This window comes from Urocampus carinirostris, chromosome 4 (genome assembly GCF_059441175.1).
Source record: "Urocampus carinirostris isolate Australia breed hairy pipefish chromosome 4, RoL_Ucar_1.0, whole genome shotgun sequence".
In the NCBI taxonomy this organism is placed as follows: domain Eukaryota; kingdom Metazoa; phylum Chordata; class Actinopteri; order Syngnathiformes; family Syngnathidae; genus Urocampus; species Urocampus carinirostris.
Genome location: NC_142352.1, coordinates 10,006,928 through 10,027,870, shown reverse-complemented (window position 1 = coordinate 10,027,870; position 20,943 = coordinate 10,006,928). Strand labels below are relative to the sequence as shown.

At 38.3% G+C, this 20,943-nt stretch overlaps 1 protein-coding gene across 1 annotated transcript in view; it reads left to right on the top strand.

The window, feature by feature from the left end:
- myo9aa (myosin IXAa) overlaps window positions 1–20,943 on the top strand; it is a 123,487-nt gene that overhangs the window by 27,037 nt on the left and 75,507 nt on the right. The window contains exons 2-3 of the mRNA XM_088333611.1: window positions 5,648–6,605; window positions 20,788–20,882. Coding sequence (XP_088189737.1) covers window positions 5,730–6,605; window positions 20,788–20,882 — 971 coding nt within the window. The 5' untranslated portion in view covers window positions 5,648–5,729. The remainder of the gene's footprint in view (window positions 1–5,647; window positions 6,606–20,787; window positions 20,883–20,943) is intronic.

Genomic DNA, 20,943 nt, shown 5'->3' with positions numbered 1-20,943 from the left:
CTTATCCTCAGTAGGGTCGCGGGGGTGCTGGAGCCCATCCCAGCAATCATCGGGCAGTGGGCAGGGGACACCCTGAACTGGTTGCCAGCCAATCGCAGGGCACACGGGGACAGACAACTCACTCGCTCATTCACACCTAGGGACAATTTGGACCGGCCAATTCACCTGAAATGCATGTTTTTGTAATGTGGGAGGAAACCGGAGTGCCCGGAGGAAACCCACGCAAGCACGGGGAGGACATACAAACTCCGCACAGGAAGTCTGGAGCTGGATTTGAACCCACGCAGGAGGTTCCCAAGACAAGAACTGTGCCGCACATGCGCTAACCACTGCGCCGCCGTGCTGCCCTGTAACATAATCTATTTACCATAATATTGCAGTCATGTAACCTTGTTATTTTTCAATTACTCATGCATTACTCCAATACCAAATATTCCAATAAAGACCACATAAACATATTATATAAAATCTGTACATGTTATTTAAGCTAAATGAACATTGTAGCCTTGAAAAAGAATTAGAGTAAACTAAGGTATGCTAATTGCTTGTAGTCCCACAAAAAGTGCTCAGAATTTAACCAAGTCGTATAATTTATTAAGCAAAACAAAACATTATCTTTCACATGGCAGACAAGGTATGCTCTGTGTTAATTAACCTTAAGATCACAGCAATACACTGATTGTATAGTGGCTTTTAAACATTAACTGCGAAATACAAAAAAAGACTATCAAAATGACCAAATGTCCATATACATATCACTAGCAAGCAACACACAAACATGTAAACAGTAAAGTATATACTTTTAAATACAATTATAAACCTGGAAAGTTATCCTTCTTTTAAACCTAAATATATCTGTAATTTGATTGTCTTTTGGTCTGTAACTGTAACAAAATACAATTAATTATTTGATATCCTTATTGCGTAATGCCGTTACATGTATTCCGTTACTTCCCAAGCCTGCTTGCAATAGTAGTTATTTGCAGACCCTCAAGGTTTTGTCGGTGTCCTAAAAAATTCCAATAGATCATCGGTCTCTCGTGGTGGTTAAAACAGTGGCCGACAGCGCAATCGCACACCTAAATCCCCCCATCTTTTGAGAAGTAGGCTGACCATCTGTTTCAGGCATGTACATGCATGCTCACATAGGCAAACACGTTGACAACACATGCCCTTCGGGTCATATTTGAATGCATTCAGCCTTGCAGTCGTGGATGGATTGAATGCCTCATGTCCGGGAGGTCAGGGAGGATGATGTTCAGGTGGGTTGTGTAGGACTCGGACAATTTTAACGTTAGAGAAGTGACATGCAGGAGGTCATGTACAGGACAGCAGGAAAGGAACCAAGATGGGTGCATCCTTTTATTGGCCACATTAACTGTACTTAGTCTGACCCTGATGCATTTCCTGTTTTCATTTTTCCCCCGTGCTGAGATTTTTAAATGATGTGTGTGTAAAAATGTGTTAGAACAGGGATGTCAAACTCAATTGCACAAGGGGCCAAAATTCAAAACACACTTAAGGTCGCGGGCCAACCAAGATAAACATTTATTGAACACACTTAAACTGAATGTTTTTGGAACATAAATATGAATGAAAACAGACAAGAATATTAAATTTAAACCTTAAATCACTTATACAGTATTTATTATTTTGCTGTAAATAAAATATCTTGTTAAATTATACAACTTAGAAACTTAACTTAAACAACTTAACATTAAAATAACATTCAAATTTCTTTGCTCCTATGTCAATGTATATATTAAAAAAAACTTAAATATCCCAAAATATTTTGCTCTCCTTAATATATCTCCTGTCAAAAGTAGAAATATGAAAATGCTACACAAATTATTTTGTAAAAACGTCACAACATTCTGAGAACAGGGAGCCTGATGTGCTTACTTTGGTGCAGACGGAGTAGGGCGAGAGATGGGAGGGAGTGCTTGCACTTTTTGCATAGCTCCACCCATCTCTCCCACTCACCAATCAAATAACTTTAAGTTCTCTTCCGGTGTTTTGGCATATTTACAATTTGTTCCGTGGATTCATCAAAAAGTATCTGAACACTGAACACAGATTATATAGTGAGCTGTTATATAAAGGATTCTTTAGCATACAGTGTGTTTTTCGTGTGGCACCTTGACTATAAATCGTAGTGAAAACGTGCCCTATATATTCTGAAAAGTACTGCTTTGCAATTCAGCTTCGGTTTGGCTTTGCGTGTATCTGATCAGGATCAATGGCTCAAGTTTTGAACGTGATGGAGAAAATTTGCATGCAATTAATTTTGTCTCCGAGCCATAGGTACTCATTGAAAGAGCCATATATGGCTCGCGAGCCATAGGTTCCCGACCCCTGGTATATAGTATACTATACGTCATATATAAAAGAATAAATACCCTGACTTAAACGTCAGAATATGATGTCCAGGGATGAGACGGCGTTGTTCATATTGACGGGCCATTAATAACAATAATGTAAAATGGTCTTGCGGGCCGGTAGTTTGACGCATGTGTGTTAGAAGAACTGAGTTATATTAATTTTATTTGGCTGCATTAATTTTAGTATATGTTTTTTTTAAGGCACCACGTTTTAAAGTTTAAGATTAAGATAAATGCAGTTAATGGAATAATCACTCATTTTCTGCACTGTCCTCATTCGAAGCACCAGTGACTGGTGAGCCTTATCCCATTATAAAGCAGTTGATCACCAGATTGTCTGTAGGCAAACAAAAGTCCCCTCTGCTACAAATGACAGAGAAACTTGTGAATGGCGTGATTGTATGACCATTAGAGAGGATGATGGCAGCTGCTCTTGGTGTTTGCTGGGGAGCTTACGTGTGCGCTTGGGAGTAGGGATGTGTGTAAATGATAATCCCTTAGCTGCAAAACGTTTGGGCTACATTACATAACAGCATGTGCAAAGCTGTTGTCATAATCTGTCAAATTTCAGATTGAATCGGCTTCACTGTTTCTTTCTTGCCGTCACTGTTTTAATCTTTGTAAATGCTGGCTTGTCGACACATCTTGAAAATGATGTCAAAATATTGTGAAATTTGATGTTTTTCTTGCTTTTTGTGGCTTTGTATTTAAGTACACCACAAGGAAAAACAACATTAATTAAATAACAAAAGGAAACAAACTATTTGCACACAAAACAGCTGAACAGTGCAATTATACAATACGTAATAAACATGTGCTCAAAGGGAGTGGGCTAAAGCTGGAGCTTCTAAGTGCATACTCTTATTCAACTTTTCCTTCGCAGGCAAGACATTAAAAATGAAAACAAGAAAACCGCACCACACCCCACAAAGGAAAATTAGAAGACAAAGAATTGACATTTCAAACTTATAATAGTATCACTAGTGACTCTTATAACATAAAATACCCAAAAAACGGAATATGTTAATATTCTATAGTATATTTATCTAAAATATGTATCTTATTTTTTTTCAATTGGTGTAAATTAGGGGGATTTTCAAAGTCATTGTCTTAAAAGCTCCATAAATGAATACCTTTTTGGGTGACACAATAGCTTTTCAATGTTGGGCAAGAATATTGGACCTCTAAATTGGATTGCCCTCATATAAGGAGTCTCTGCTGTGTAGATAGAATTTGAATTGTCTTTATTGTTTTTGATATAATCATTGTCAAACATTGTTTGAAATTGTACAAATAAATGTTTTTACGGTTTTAGAGAAACAAATGTTGAATATTTGTTGGGAGTTTGTTTACCTGGTTTTCTATGCTAATAATTGGGATTTAAGTTTACTTTATCTTCAAACTTGAACATGCTTGATTTTGTATCTTCATGTTCTTCATGCCCAATCTTTATAGCTTTCTTCTGTAATCAAATTAGCGAGTCTATATTGCTCTTGTATGTATTTCCCCAAATCTCTATCTAACTTAAATAAGGCAAAATAAATGAACTGTACATTATATAAGTTTCTTTGCCAATTATATATCTTCTCATAAGAGCAATATTTTTTTCCAATATTTAATTTTATCCTTTTTAATTTAGGTCTCCAGCTAATGTAATGGCTAACAATCACTCCGAGCAGCACGGCTGCTGAGTGGTTCGTGTGTCAGCCCTTTGGTCCAGGGTTCAGTTCCATCTACTGGCTCCCCCGTGCAGAGTTTGCATGTTCTGCTGGTGCCTGCGTGCGTTTCCTTCGGGCACACAGGTTCATTCCAAAAACATGCATGACAGGTTGATCGGCAGGTCCAAATTGTCCCTTAGTATCTGTGCGCGTATGAATGGTTGTGTGTCTCTGTGTCCCCTGCCCACTGCCCCAAAAAGCTAGGATGAACTCTAGCGCCCCCGCGAACCTAGTGAGGATAAGCTCTGCGGGATTTCGGATGGATGCATAATCTCTCAGAGAAACTATTATTTGTATTTCAATGTATTTTTGATTTCACAAATATCATAACCCTTGTTTTTGATATATTTAATGAATTTTACTCTGAGCAATTCCTCTTTTTCTGTATTGCTGTAGTTTTTGAAGTATTAGACTGTGATTTATTGTGGTGAAAGCTTTCCTTTAATCTATAAAGATGCTGTCGGAATATAGCTTGTTAATTTTGTGGGTTCTATCTTCGGGAAAATCAGTTTTTCTAAAGCCATACTGACTGTCATTTAGTGAATTATACTTGTTAATGAAACTTTCAAACGTGTAACAAATAACCTCTTCAGAATTTTTGATGGTTGAAGTATTGATATCGGCGGATAATTTGTTGATTGGTGACTGCCTTTGTTGAATACAGACACTGCCCTACTTACGAACGAGATCTGTTCCGGTTTGTAAGTTGAGTTGATTTGTAAGTTGATTCGCTGCTATATTTTGCATGGAATGTATGTTTAAGGTTTATATATGTATGTTTAAGGCTTGTATAAGTATCTTGTATTGTTTTGTACTACAAAATAAACATCTCATCTCATTAGCTGCAGCGCTTATCCTCAGTAGGGTCGCGGGGGTGCTGGAGCCCATCCCAGCAATCATCGGGCAGTGGGCAGGGGACACCCTGAACTGGTTGCCAGCCAATCGCAGACAAAATAAACATTTCATAAAATATGCTCTATAAAGATTAATAAAGCTAAGTTTAACTTACTTTTGGAAGATTAGCTTCAAGAGTTGGGCGCTTTCCTTCTCCATGGTAGAAAGTGGTCAAATAGAAAGCGATCCAACCGTTTTTATCGATTCACCTCTTCTTTACACTTTACACCAACCATATTGAATTGATGCACGAGATGTTAAACAATAAAAACGTCAGAGTTCTTAGCGCAGTAGAGATAAAGTATTGTATGTTTACACACAAACTAGGAAGAGGAAGCCGGATTTCCCCTTCGGGGTCGATGTTGGCTGAACTCTCATAGCGCCACATGCCGGTAATGGCAGAAAGAAGCACTACAGTACTGCCCTGTAGTCAGAAAAGGTGCACAATACAAAATCTAACTTGCAGCAATGTCCAAGTATTTCTCGGCGATCCGAAAAAAAAGTTCTTATCCTCCGTTTTTTGTGACTCTTATGGTCGTAAGTAGGGGAGCGTCTGCATAGGAATTGGCAAATTCAATGCGTTTGTGAAATTGTCCAGTGGCAAATTATAAATTAAGTATGTAATGTTCTCTCTTGTTGGTCTTCTCCTTGCAGTGATAATGACTTGAAGTCTGTGGCCTCTACCGCCCAGTGAAGGACGCGCCTGACAGCTGCTAATGGGAACTCCTCCTCCGCCATGAGTGCTTGCGATGGCGTCGGCAGCATGGGCAGTCTGGGACGACGGCAGCGCTCTGAAAACTCTGAGTTCACCGTCCGCGTCTACCCAGGCACCCTGGCCGAAGGCACCATCTACTGCCCAATCAGTGCACTAAAGACTACATCAGCTGCGGAGACCATTGAGCGTGTCATTAACAAACTTCACCTGGACCGTACCAACTGTTACGTTTTGGCAGAGGTGAAAGAGTTTGGTGGAGAAGAATGGATCCTCAACCCCAGCGATTGCCCTGTGCAAAGAATGATGCTTTGGCCACGGGTGGCACTCGAACATCGACCTTCATCTGGAGGCGAAGATTACCGCTTCCTTCTGCGGTTAAAGAATTTGGATGGTTCAATTCACTATGGAGGAAGTCTCCAGATGTGGCTGCAGGTCACAGAGGAGCGCAGGCGCATGGTGGAACGTGGACTACTGCCACAGCCAGAATCTCAAGGTGACCATGCCGACTTATGTCGTCTGCCGGAGCTCAACGAGCGCTCGCTGCTGGACAACCTGCGCTCACGCTTTCTCCAGGAAAGAATTTACACTTATGTCGGGAGTATTCTGATTGTCATTAACCCCTTCAAGTTCCTGCCCATATACAATCCCAAATATGTGAAGATGTATGACAATCACTCATTGGGAGATTTGGAGCCTCACATCTATGCCGTTGCTGATGTTGCTTACCATGCAATGCTGCAAAGGCAACGGAATCAGTGCATTGTTATATCTGGGGAAAGTGGCTCTGGCAAGACACAAAGTACAAACTTTCTCATCCATCATCTGACTGCTCTCAGCCAGAAAGGTTTTGCCAGTGGAGTGGAGCAGATAATCTTGGGGGCAGGTCCAGTATTAGAGGTAAGTGGAGAAAAAAAGAAACATTTCTTTATTATGCTGACGGTTATTGAATTATTTTCAGTTTGGCCTCAACTAGTACTGTATTTTCAGACTATAATTTACTCCGCAGTACAAGTCACACCAGCCAAAATATGCATAGTTAAGTAGGAAAAAAACGTATATAAGCCGCACCTTGAGGATACGTTGCATTCTTGGGGGAAATTTATTTGATAAAATCCAACACCAAAAACCTGTCACCTTGAAAGGGAATTTAAAATAAAAATAAAATGGACTGTATACAAACACTTGATTTACACGCCTGGTAACGACTGTAACGACGTAACATATTAAGAGTTATTCAGACTACGCAAGCATAAAAAGCATGCTTACCAAACTATTAGCTTCACCCCAAATCACTAAATCCAATGAAATCTTTATCCTCTGTGTCATTTAACAGTAAACAACTCCTCCAACTTGGGAAGGAGACTATGAGGTGCTTCGTACTTTCACTTCTACGTTGCGATCAAGGTTGAAAGCAACGTAGAGCGCCCTCTAGTGGTTTAGTGTGCAAATAACATGTGAAATGATAAACCGTAAATAAAAAAATGAAACTCAATGATCTAATAATGTGCAAATAACTACACATACATGTCTCACGGAGTATAGGTCGCATCCCTGGCCAAACTATGAAAATAAACCGCGACTGGACATCTTATTTTGTATTCAATTGGCTTTTCTATGAATCAGGCTTCAAGTGTATTTTAAACAGGGCTATACAATTGCCCTTATCCCCACCTGCCTTCTTGTTCACTTGGCATTGAATTGTGTGAACCCCATACTGAGGTTTATTGTACTAGAGTCCAGCTGTGTGGGGATTTTGCAGTGCACACAGAAGCTGTCTGTGGGCAACCAGTTGATGTCAGTGTTTAGTAGATTATTGCTTTTATGATTACAGGACAGATGACGGCTGTTTCAGGTTAGCCGTGCTACAGGCCTAGCTAAGGGTTGTAAACTAAAACTAAACTTTTTAAATTTCTTAAAAAAACTTACCGCTCATACCCCTTTTTCTTCTTGTCACTTAAACACACACCATAGTATTTAATGTCGGACTATTGCTCTGTAACACTACATCTAGTAGCATGCACAAAGAATTTTCTTTTGTGGATTGTCACGAGTGTTTCTGAATTTAATTTGATATTGACATCAACTATGTAGGCTACACTTAACCCAACTCAATAATGAGGCAAGGATCCGAAAAAAACAATACTGCATTAGGGTTTACAATCTGATAACCAGAGATGGAAACGTGTCCCACTGTCGGGCAAAAATATTTTTATTTTAATTGCCATTTGCAGATTTAAACTGACTTAGATGAATAACTTCGAGCTAGGACTTGATAAGCAGAGCTGACCTGGCAGCAAGCAGGGTAGACCCTGAACTGGTTGCTAGACATTCACATGCCAGTTGCTAGTTTATAATTTTTTTCTGTCAACACTGCTGTATGTAAATCTAGACCACGGCAAATTAAAAGTGGCAGCCTGGATGGCAAGTTCAAAGGTACTTTTTTGAACAGGTAGCTGGACCGTTTCATTGTCCTCAATTGGGCAAACACTTCACAATACGCCATTCACCTGTGTTTCTCTCGAGTTAATGTACAATTATGCTGCGTACACAGCAACACGATTGAGGAGATTGTAGTGCAGAAGAGTTGACTTAAATTGTTTGCACAGTTGGATTGCATATCTGCCTAGTGCTTCTGCATGGAGTGGAATGACATTTATTGGTGGTTATGTTTGCATGCGGGGAATAGTTGGATTCAGAACAAAATTCAGGTTGACTTTCTAAAACTGCTTTGACATATTTTTCAAACTTAAACCGTTTGTTTTTTTGGGGTTTTTTGATATTTTAATAATTGAAATGTGGATATTTGTAAATCCATTTAAAATTCGCTCACATCAGAAATTCAAAGATTCCCACACCATGGATTTGTACAAGAGCTTATCCCTGCTTTGTAGGGTTTGGGCAAAAAAAGGTCATGTTGATATCATTATTCTATTTTTGGCGATTTTTAAAATAGATGTTGAATCAGCTTTTGTGACGTCATATCCGCTATGCAAAATTATTTTATCATCTTTCGGTGTTAACTACGCCACACGCCGGTAGCGGGGGAAAGAAGTACTACAGTACTGTCCTGTACTCAGAAAAAGATGCACACAATACTAAATCTAACTTCCAGAAATATCCGTATATTTTACGACGTCCGAAAAAAATGTTCTTACCGTTTTTCGTAAGTCGAATGGTCATAAGTAGGGGAGCATCTGTACCAATTTTTCCCCAAAAATGCTTTATTTGAACTATATTGCACAAACAATATTTTGCAGCTGTTTTATTTATAACCAGCATTTGACATGTAGTTGCGGCGACCTCAGATCTATTTCACTGTATTAAAACTGATAGCATTGGAATCTACGTGGGTTTGAACCCGAGAGGTAGATCAACTTCTTGCGGGATATAACATTTGACTCAGAATACAACAGTGTCCATTGCATTACATAGGAGGATACCATATACCGGTATGTAGCATTACGTAAAAACATGTTTTTTCAACCTGGCGCTATTGTACAGTGTCTAAACCACGCAAATTCTTTGGTAATGTGCTCAGCAAAAGGACTCCATCTCCATCCTTCCTCAGTATAATGTGCTAGGTGTCTGTTGACAAAAGCATAGCTGGATGACTGTATAAAACACACATTTATTTGATGTCTCACTTAATTTGTACTTGTGTAGAAACCGTGTGTTGAAAAACTCAATTACTACAAAAAAGCCAAACTTGTATCAGGACACAGTTGTGTTATTATTTTGAAGGATTGAAGCATAGCTCGCTCTTCTAACTCACGCCTCTTTCCACTGCTGCAGCCAAGTAACTTGACAATGTGGCTGTTTGTGTGCACTTACAGTACTGTATTTATGCTCTGGCACACTAAAGATTGCAGGTGCATGCACACGCACTCTTGCATGAATCTCAATCAAGTCTGTACCCTGACCATCTGCACCTGTAGCAATGCGTCACAAAATCAGGATGGACAAAAGTTGGCTTGGTTCTATGGCGTGGTTACTAAATCCACCCATAATTTGAATTTTTTGCACATTAGCACTTAGTTGTACTCCATCAATCTGACTGGAAAGTATTTATGAAATATTATTCCAGTGATTTGTATCCATTGTACCATGGGTTCTTATTTTTACCCAAAGAAGGAAAAGGAAAAAAAGGAAGAGGTATCACTCTCTATAGTAAATACAATATACTAACAAACATTATGTGTATCCATAACGTATATTCCGATTTTAATTCGATTTTATGCCCCCTTAGACACATCAATTATTACATTTTTTAACCTTGAGATGGGTCACCGGAGACCCTATCACAACATAAAGGTTACATTTCTCAACTCGTCATTCATAGCTAGTACTCATACTTTGCATGAGAACACTTCCAATAATTCCGACCCAAAATATAAAATATAGCGTATTTTCTGCACTTTAAGGTGAACTAAAAACCCCTATTGGGCCAGAAATTTGAAATCCTGCCTTATAACCAATCCAGTGCGCCTTACATACCACAGAATACGGGGAATTATATTGGAATACACACTGTAATCATAGTTGTGTTACTATATAAGATTTACGGTCATACTGTATTTGAGCAATGATTGACCAAATTGTTAAACATCGCTGCACTAACTTGCAAAACATTCCATGCAAGAGGATCGAATCTGATTAGGAGCAGTGAGAGTGCAGAAACTAGACCACTTGTGGTACAAATGACATGTGACAAGGCATTAGACTATTTTTATTCACGGTGCCAGGAACACTGATTTGCATAGACAATGGAAATGCCATAGAGCATTCCCATAGGTTAAACAGTCCCTCCACTTCTTCACCAAAACAAATGTTAGAGAATGGAAAAAAACGTCTTTCAACAAAATGCGATACAAGCTCTTTTACATACGCATACATATCAAATCTAGAGTATTGACGCACAGGTGAAAAGTGGAGAAACTGTTCAACCTAACCGAAGGAACCTAATCCATTTCAGGTCATCTGTACCACTGATGGTGTCTAATGGTAATGTAAAGGCACTCTCGCCTACACTGCTCTTGTTCGATTCCCATTGCATTCAATGTTTTTCTATTTTGGTGAGTGGCACATTTTAATGCATGGCACTAATGCACTGATATGTACTCATATACACAAAAGCTCTTACTGTAGTCTCAATTTAATTTGCCCCATAGTATGACAAAGGACAATTTTGATGGGTGCGCTATGTTATACTGTGCACCTCATAGTGCTGAACATATGGTTCTCTCATTCTTTTGCTCGCAATCTCTCATTCTCTCACTTCCTTTCTACCCTCCACTATCAATAACTGGCTTTACTCTAAATATCCTTTCATTTTGTAGGAGTGCCTGTGCGCCTCTCATTGAGAATTTTGCAGCAACTTGCTTTTTAAGGTTATTGCATATACTCTGGAACACTGACCTCATACTTTAATCACTAAGCAACTTGGAATCCTCTTACCACACAATGACAGTGTCACGGCTCGTGTGCCCTGTCAAGTTCCTCGACTCATGCATGGTAAAGTCAAGACTCTTCTGTGATGTGGCTTATTGTTACAAAGTCAGCCTGTCTAATTGTAAGACAGTCAATGGCCTTTTATCAAGAGGTTGCACTGGCACTCACAGAGATCCAGCAGAACACATGAAAAAGATAGAGGAAGATTCCGGCGGGCCGCCAGGATTTTATTGGTCCTACCAGAGTCTCATAAAATTGTAATATTAAAAAGTGTAATACTTTTGCAGAGTTGATATAAGTACCTTGTAGATTTCTTATTTAAAAATGATCGCATACCCCATAGTGTATTTGTGCTTTGTAATTCCCAATTGCCCATTTATATATTTGGATCACACAGCCTTTTTCTCTCTCACCCAGTGCTCACATCAACTCAATGAGTGTATGCCTGTTTGTTGACTGACAGGCACACCTTATGGCAACTTGCCCCTACCTGGCCTGCTGCTGCTTCCTGCCTGCCCGGCAGAAAACGAGGCCAAATAAATTTTATGAAATAAGTTTAAGATACAAGAATGCTAACATGCAAATACATTGCTCAATGCTAAAACACTAAACAGAAGCCTTTATATAACATTATTTAAATTATGTGTTTTACTTTTTGCGTACTATGTTGTGTAATTTTAAAGTACTGATGTTATATCTTATGAATAGTCAAGAGTTTGGTTCCCTATGTAAGCAAACATGTTGGCGTATTTGGTGTTTCTCATATAATTTTCCGAGACCCTGGTGGGTGGACAATCTAGGGGAGCTGATAGTATTGGGGGCTGGTCCATTTCTTTACAACGCTGACTGTCATTGAATTATTTTCAGTATGGCCTCTTAATTATCAGACCTAACTTAAAATGGGACATCTGCCTTTTTATGCTATCTGTAATCACATTTTATTTCGATTAACTTCAGAGTTTTATATATGTTTAAAAATGTCATTATATTTGTTTATAATAGTAAATTATGAGACCCTGGCGGGACCAATTATACACTGGCGGCCTGCTCGAATTTTCCTATGGTATGGCAAACACTGCATATTGATGCTTGAAGAATGGCCAGGGTATTCTTAGATGTCATAGGAATGAACAGAGGCCCTATGTTTGTGGCTCTTGGGCTATCTAATTGGATTGACCTTCTTTCCGTCTTTGACCATTGGGCTTAGCTGTAGCATAGTGTATGTGCTACATCACAGCCCTGGCTTCAGTAGCTCTCCCCAGCACAAATGCACAGCTAATGCTTGACATGTGGCCTATATATGGACTTGGTTTTAAGAACACCCGATTAGAATGCAACTTTGCATCTAGGTGAATGTGTGTGTATGTGTGTTCGACAAGCTATCCTGGTTTTATAGAAAAAAAAAAAAATCTGGCAATGTTTTCAGATTTTACCCGTATTTTAGTTGATTGTAAGTGATAAGTGTATCACCAATGTATGTTGTCTATGAAAAACAAAACAAAAGACTAAACAAGGCTAGCTGATAACAATGTAAATTTTGAGTAATACTTACTACTTCAAACTCTGTAACATACCATTTAAATAACCGTGGTTTATGTTTTTATTTATCTATAAACAATAAAACCGTTTATTAACAGAGTCACATTGTTTAAATACAATACAAATGTAATAGATAATATATACAAAATTTTTTTTAAAATAAAACGTTATGCATAACCAACACAAACATACTTTACAGGTTTATGCAGCACTGTGAAAAATACTTTGTACAAAACACTTTGTACAGTGCTTTTTTTTAAATGTATTTGTTTCGTTGTTACTTTTTGCATTGCCACTCAAATGGACAATTTTTAAAATATTTTTATATTCTCGTCTATGTTGTATTGTTCCATATTTTTTATTATTAAATCTATCTTTATAGCATAGTCATATCCCCATAGTGGGAGTCAAGAACACACTCACATTCACCAAATATTCATTCCTCTTCCCTCTTTCCAACCTCACACCAAACATCAAGCCCACATCACAACAAGGGGTGATTTGCTCTGCCATGCAACACTTCATCAGAAGAGAGGACCGACATCATACACTGGTTTACCCCATCTGCATCATATGCGTCAATATTAGTCATTCTTAACTATTGGTCACCATTCATATCCACCTCTTTTACACAATCTTGCACCCATTAAATTACTGACCTCACACCCAGAGCATGTATTTGGGCCTTCCTTTCATTTTTGGGACTGCCCCAATAATAAAAAGAAGGTTCCAGATTTTGTGGTAGTAGGTTAGTATTAAGTCTTGTTTCAAATAAAAAGATTGATGCTTTTCAAATTGTTTATAACACACAGTGCCTAGTGTTTTTGACACATTCAATAGACTGTTTGTTTACTGGGTTCACATAGTACTTGTTCTTCTGAATCTCATAAAGCATCAGCAGAACCGGTTATGCTTTTCAGAAAATCACGTCCTGCTTTGTCTTGTTTTTCATAGTTATATTTGATTTGTACATATGCTGGGTGCTCATAGATGATGTGTGTTTACTAAGGATCTTGGAAAAATTTAGCTACCTATCCGTATAAACAATTGTAAAGCTCTCACACTTTTGGTGTTTTGACTAAGAATGTTCTGTAGTAGAGGTTCCTTTTGCACTACTGGCAGTTCTCTATACCTAGCCCCTCTTTTGCACATCTGTTCTCCTCTGCACTATCATACTCCAGTGTTATTGCTATTGTATAGTGACTTGTTTACCTGACTGCCCATTTTGCACATCTGGTTAGCTGCTCCTCTTGCACTCTTTGCACTACTGTATAATACTATACATAGCTAAAATTATTTAGTATATTATTAGTACTTCAATACTCCAACTCAATACAACATTTTATTTATATCTGTACATTCAAGAAAACTGCGGGTCAGATGTATCGACATTTCGTTCTGTATACACGTTTACAGGAATGACAATAAAGTATATCTGAATCTGAATCTATGAATCTGAATAACTCATTTGGTTGGTAAATACAACTAGATTTCAAAGATGGATTTAATGTGCAAATGTATTTGCTGTTTGAAGTACATTGAAGTAGTAGCTGTTGTCACATGGATTGGAGGCAACAGATACCCTGCAGCCGATACCTACCATACAGTAATCCCTTGCTTTTCACAAGGGTTGTGTTCTGGAATTGTCCCCCGATAGTCAAATCCGTGAAATAGAAACATTTATTTATTTATTAGATATCAGTGACATATACTTTATACGACTGTAACAAAATAACAACTATAGATGTACAATAACAACACAGAACTGCAGTTGAATGAATGGTCCTTATTTTCATTATACAACACTACAACATAATTGTACGGCTTGTCCTTTCAAGTGTAAGTAAACCATGTAGCGAGTGGCCTGCTTGATGGATTATAGAATAGGCGATCTTCGGATGAGCAAGGTCTCGGTGATGATTAAAACACGAGTCACGAATGTAGTGGTTTACTAAAAGTTAAAGCTCCAGGTCATTTGTTTGCCCAGTGATAGCATTTGCTGTGTGTTTGCTGCAGAAAGCAGTGCATAATAAAAATCTGTGAAGTACCGACACCGTGAAAAGTAAACCCCGATACAGTGAGGGATTAATGCAACTGAGATGCATACCAGCATCCACTCCAAACAGTAGCGGTCAGTTTAGTGTTTGCTCTTTAAGATAGGCCTGTTTTTTTAAAGACTGAGCATATTTACCTAGTGATTTTCAAATACTTCTGCAAGCATGATCGTTCAAATACCTAGCATAGATTCCAAAAAACAAAAAATGCCAATGGTTAGATGTAGGTTTAGTTCTATGCTCTGACTTTACTGTTGATTTCTAAGCCATTTAGGATTTCTCAAACTAATTTAAATTCATAAATTCATAAAAAAGGTTTGTTTGAAAAATAAGGCATCTCAGCCTGGGTGTTCCTTTCACTTGTGTTCATGTCTATGTATTATTTTTAGTGCATACAGTAGTCTTTGTTTTAGTTTTACAACTTTTTCCTGGAACGGAGAATTAGGGTTATGGGTTTAACAGTTTTACATGTAAAATAAAATTCCATTGATTTTTTTTTTTTTTTTATGTTTCTTTGAAGTAGGCACATTGTCCAGTGAGATATTTAAGTCAACAAACAGCTTTTGTTTTTGTGTCAGTCAAGTGATTCCACACTGGGCCAAAGTTGTAGGCTGAGTGGAAGGAATGGCGGCATTTCCTGATGATCAAAAAACAACAACTATTCTCAAGTTTCTTAAAACATTAACCCTGTAAATACGAGTGTGTAGGTATTGATACAAAAAGACAAATTATGTGCTAAATGATTTATCACTTCATTGATTACCTTTTAATATGACCTGTGCGGAAATAAAAATCAAAGTTTAGTCAATCAATACGAATCCATTCCACAAAGTATGTCCAAGTGTTGTGTTTAAGATGTTTTATTGTTATAAACCAAAAATTAAATGCATCAATCAACCATTTATTTTCCCTCCAACCCGGCCCCTATGGAAATATTTTCATACCAATGCTGCCCGTGGCTCAGAAATTTTGCCCTTCCCTGGTTTAAACAATTGAAAATGGTTTCTTCTGTTTGACAGTGTCATGTTTATGGTCAGCCGTGATTATTTCAGGTTTAAATGTATATTAAGACATTACAATTTTCAATGAAAAGCATACACATTCTCCAAAGGACATTAATGATGAATTACCTTTAAATAGTATCTAAAATGTTGATTGGTGTCATTTGTTTCTACAATTTCCCACATACAAGGATTGTAAAGGAACCGGCTATCGTTGTCACAAGTTTACAGAAGCAATTTCTCGGGGCAACATTTATTTTCTTGTCCGGCCGAGCTCACCTCATACCGTAACAGTATAACACTGCACCATTGTTTAGCCCCGAATATCTGAGTAAAGCAGACTCTGAAACTAGATCCCTATTTGCTTGATCTTGTCTGATTCCAAGCTCTTGTTCGTTTATGGTGCTTTGAACTTCTGCAGGTTCGGGTAAATTAGCTTTATCAATCTCAGCTTCAGTCTCATCTAATCTGCTCTTTCACTTGAGGAACCACAGTGTTTTATGTAATATAAGATCTAGAGTTAAGTAGAGTTTATTTCTTCCTTTATTGTTGCAACATGGATGAGGCGTGTGGGCAAAAGAACAAAGTAGTTCGTAGCGAATGTAATAGAAATGACACTTGGTCACATTGTGTGAAATTAGTTAAGCTGTACTACATGGTCAGTCGTCGCTTCATTATATGTATATATATATTTTTTTATTTTTTATTTTTTTTTTGCCAACCGTTTGCTACATGCTACACCTAACCAGGCCACTGTGTAAAGTGAATTATTGTGAGGATTACGTTTCAATAATGGGCATATATTTTGGGTAACGCACAAAATAATGGCAGTGTTGTACATTTGTAAATTGAGAAGAACTTGCCACAAATACCATCATTTTTACTCAACACCTATATGGAGATTTTTCTAAAAATGTATTTTTACATATATCATTCATATCAGGTCCACAAATATATTTGCGATTTACTCGAGATTCAAAAATCATGTTTTGATAATTGGACGGATTAAAAATGGGATCTGTCAAGTCATGTTTATTTGTGACGCCCCTAATCAAAAAGAGTCTCAAAGGGCTGCACATACCACAGATTATTGCAAACCACAGACTAATATGACACCATCCCCTGATCTAAAACCTACATGAGGGCAAGGAAAAACTTAAAAACCTCAACATGAGGAAAATGAAGAAACCTTGAGAAGGGGACCGCACATGAGATAATCCCCCTTCCAGGATGACCAGGCTGCAACGGATGTTGCAATAACAAATAATACACAGATATTGTCAACATAAAATGTAGGTTATTCATATGCTATAGCAGGGGTCGGGAACCTATGGCTCTTTCTATGAGTACCTGTGGCTCGGAGACAAATTTGATTGCATGCTAATTTTCTCCATCTCGTCCAAAACGTAAGCTACTAATCCTGTTCAGGTACACACAAAGCCACACCAAAGCTGATTTCGGAATAGTGCTTGGCAGAATATATAGGGCACGTTTTTCACTACAATTTACAGTCAAGGTGTCACACGAAAAAAAAAAAAAAAAACTCGTTCTGGCTGTACATCGCTAAAGAATCCGTTATATAAAACCTCACTATATTATCTGTCTTCAGTGTTCAGATACCTTATGATGAATCCACAGAACACACTGTAAATACGCCAAAACACCGGAAGAGAATTTAAAGTTTTTTGATTGGGTGAGTGGGAGGGATGGGTGGAGCTATGCAAAAAGTGCAAGCACTCCCTCCCATTTCTCGCCCTACGCCGTCTGCACCATAGATAAGCACATCAGGCTCCCTTTTTGCAGAATGTTGTGACGTTTTTACAAAATAACTGCTTACATCTGGTTTTGAAACCAATATGTATGAAAAAAAGGGTCAAAGTGAGTTTAACCGATCTTGAGTAATTGCAAGAAAGACACAAGTTTAAATTGGTATGTTTGTTGATTTTGGGACACGGGCTCTGGCATTATTCTCTTTTCATAATTTTTATCAAATCATCAAAAATAAATGTTTTTGTCTGGGGCGCGTGTTTAGCATTATAGTAAATTTGTCTCATAATATATGTCTCTTTCCCAAAATAAAATTAATATATTTTGCTTTTATGGCTCTTTGAGTCAAAAAGGTTCCCGACCCCTGTGCTATAGAATAGAAGTGTGTTTTAAGCCTAGATTTAAATATTTCTACTGAGGTTGCAGATCTAATCTCAGGGTGAAGAGCATTCCACAGCACTGGGGCTCGAACGGAGAACGCTCTCGAACCTGCGTATCTCTTTTTGACTCTTGGGATCACTAGTAGACCAGCATTTTCAGAGCGAAGGCTCAGGACCGGAACATAGGGCGAAATTGAATCTGAAAGATATGAGGGAGCAAGTCCATCCATGATTTGTATACTACCAACAGAACCTTAAAATCACATCTTAAGCTAACAGGGAGCCAATGCAGGTTAGCTAAAATCGGGGTAATGTGATCAAACTTTCTTTTCTTACTTAAAAGCCCCGCTGCAGCATTTTGTACCAATATGTAAATCATGGATATATTTGTTGCCCTGATAAACACAAGTGAGGATGCAGACACGTTTGTAAATCGCGGATATAGTTGTGGCTCTGCAAAATACATGATTGACATAGGATTTCTTCTTTTAACGGTAGTGGATAAATTGGAAAATTGGCTTCGATAGTTAAAAAGTGCTTGAATTTGGCCATGAAAAAGGTGTACAAACCCTGTTTTCTGTTTCTCCATATTTAAACCTTATTTATTGTTGGTCATGTGATCATCATACTCACAAGTGCAAGGACAGGACGTGTATTTGAGGGGTAGGCAACCTCACCGCCCACACAATCGTCTTGCAGTGACTTAAGTGTCACTGAGTCACATCATGACTTTCTATCATGCATAGAATGGTGAGTCAGTCAGGAGAAAGCAGTTTTCTGTTGTGGGTCACATGACTGACTGCAGGGCTATTACTAATTTCAGACCAACGTCTCATGACAGTTGAACAATTTATAGCATTGATGGTTTTTGTTTTTTTTATCAACTTGGAAATAATGTGTGGACACTGGACAGGATGGATAATCCTTCTATGTGGCACTGACAGAATGTTTTTCAAATCCCTGTTGCTCTTTTTGGATGTCTAAATTGTACTCAAAATAGCACTACTATTTGGTTATTTTCCTTGCTATTGACATCAAATTAGTTGTCTCCTAAAAACTGTTAACTAAATCAAAACTGGTGGTAAAATGCTAATAACACAGAAGTTGTCACTTCTTTACCTGTCGCTTTAAAATGCAGGGAAAATACATGCCGACTGGAGCAGTATACTCTGTTTTAAGTACTCATATGGGCATAGGCAGTTAAATGTAAATGGTCTGCATTTATATAGCGCTTTTCAAGTCAATGAAGTGCTTTACAATGTGCTTCACACTTCCCGATTCACACACGGATGGCAGAGTCAGCTATGCAAGGCAATTACCCTATTGGGGCATTAGGGATTCGGTGTACTGCCCAAGGACACTTCGACATATAACACGGAGGAGCCGAGAATTGAACCTGCGACCTCTTGATCCCAGGATGAGCTCTTTAGTTGGTTCTTTGGGTTTTCATCATAAAGTGTCTCAATAAGGAACATAGTTTGTTTAATGAACTTTCATAAAAGGGATTACTTAGAAGCGTACAGCCCAAACGTGGTCTATTATTGTAACACTGGGAGTGTAAACTGTAGTTCTATACAGTACTGTAGATTTTGGACTGCATAAACAGCAAATTTGCGGCTGTAGCATCGTGTACATTAAAAATGCAATGTTATAGAAGAGATCAACATTGTTCTCATATTTTCGTTGAGCCAGATGTACGCATGAAAAAAGCCATACACTATATGGCTAATGAGAGGGCGGCATGGTAGGTTAGTGTTTAGCGCATCCGCAACACAGTTTTAAGGTCATGGGTTCAAACCAGTCATGCTAGAAAAAGATTTTACAGGTATAATTGACTTGAATACTGTGCTCAAAATCTTTGGATGTGACATCTGTCAGCCGGTATTTGTGCTCGGGGATATTTTTTTTGTGACCTGCATGCTTAATTGACAATTAAGCGTAATGCGGATGCTCGGTCATGAATTCATGCTGAAAATAGAAGGCTCGTGTGTTGCAAGGGCTTCCTCACTTGAAAGAGAGTGGGCCTCACCTTCAAAATGAGATTATGTGGCACCGCTAACAATTGCTGTATCTCAACAAGGTAGAAGTCATTGTTCCAGCGCAGAACGTTTAGTAGCACTTTGGTCCAGCTGAGGGCGCCTAGAGACCGTACACTGCGTACAAGGTGTTCCAGAAGTCTTGGGCACATTGGAAGTACCCATATCATAACTATAATAGTAGTAATATGAAAGCTGTGCCATTTTAAAGCTACTCACTTGAAGTTCTTTGCGAGGTTATTGATTTTTAAATTTCTATTCAGACCCATTTATGGCGTTCACTCAACCAGAAAAGGTATTTTGTGTGCTTAAATTTGCAAAAACTGAAGGACTGTTGTTTGGTACTGTTGTTTTGGGATTTTGGTGCACAAGGTACCCTTCATCTTAAGGATCGACCGGTATAGGTTTTTCAGGGCCAATACCGATACAATTATTAGTATTACGAGGAGGCCGAATACCAATATTTCGAGACGATATTAATTCGCTTATCCAATCAGAAGGCACACAGGATGGGTAGCGCCAGATACAGAAGGCAGGAGAATGAGAGAATGTCTGGGCCCGGCAGTTGCTCAGTGGTGTGCTTAATAATCGGCACGTCAAATAAGTGAAAAAGATGATATTGATTTTAGTCAATTTCCCAAATATCCGTGCCGATAATGGGCCCGCGCCATAAACAATTAAACCCTAGCAAAACACTGTGATATGACGAGTCTGTTTTAAAACTCATCAGAAATGTTTCTTTGTCTTATTTCAATAAATTCAATACATCTGATTATACGAGGTGTCTTTTTCCTCTTTGCCCTGTAACTGCCCCTCATGTGTGTCCATGTCTCCCTCTCTTTTCTTTTCTTCAGGCATTTGGCAATGCAAAGACGGCCCACAATAACAACTCAAGTCGCTTTGGAAAATTCATCCAGGTCAACTACCAGGAGAATGGAAAAGTTAGAGGGTAAGGAGCCAGAAAATAATAATGGTAATACTGTACTACTGTTTTTTGTAATGTATTCTTT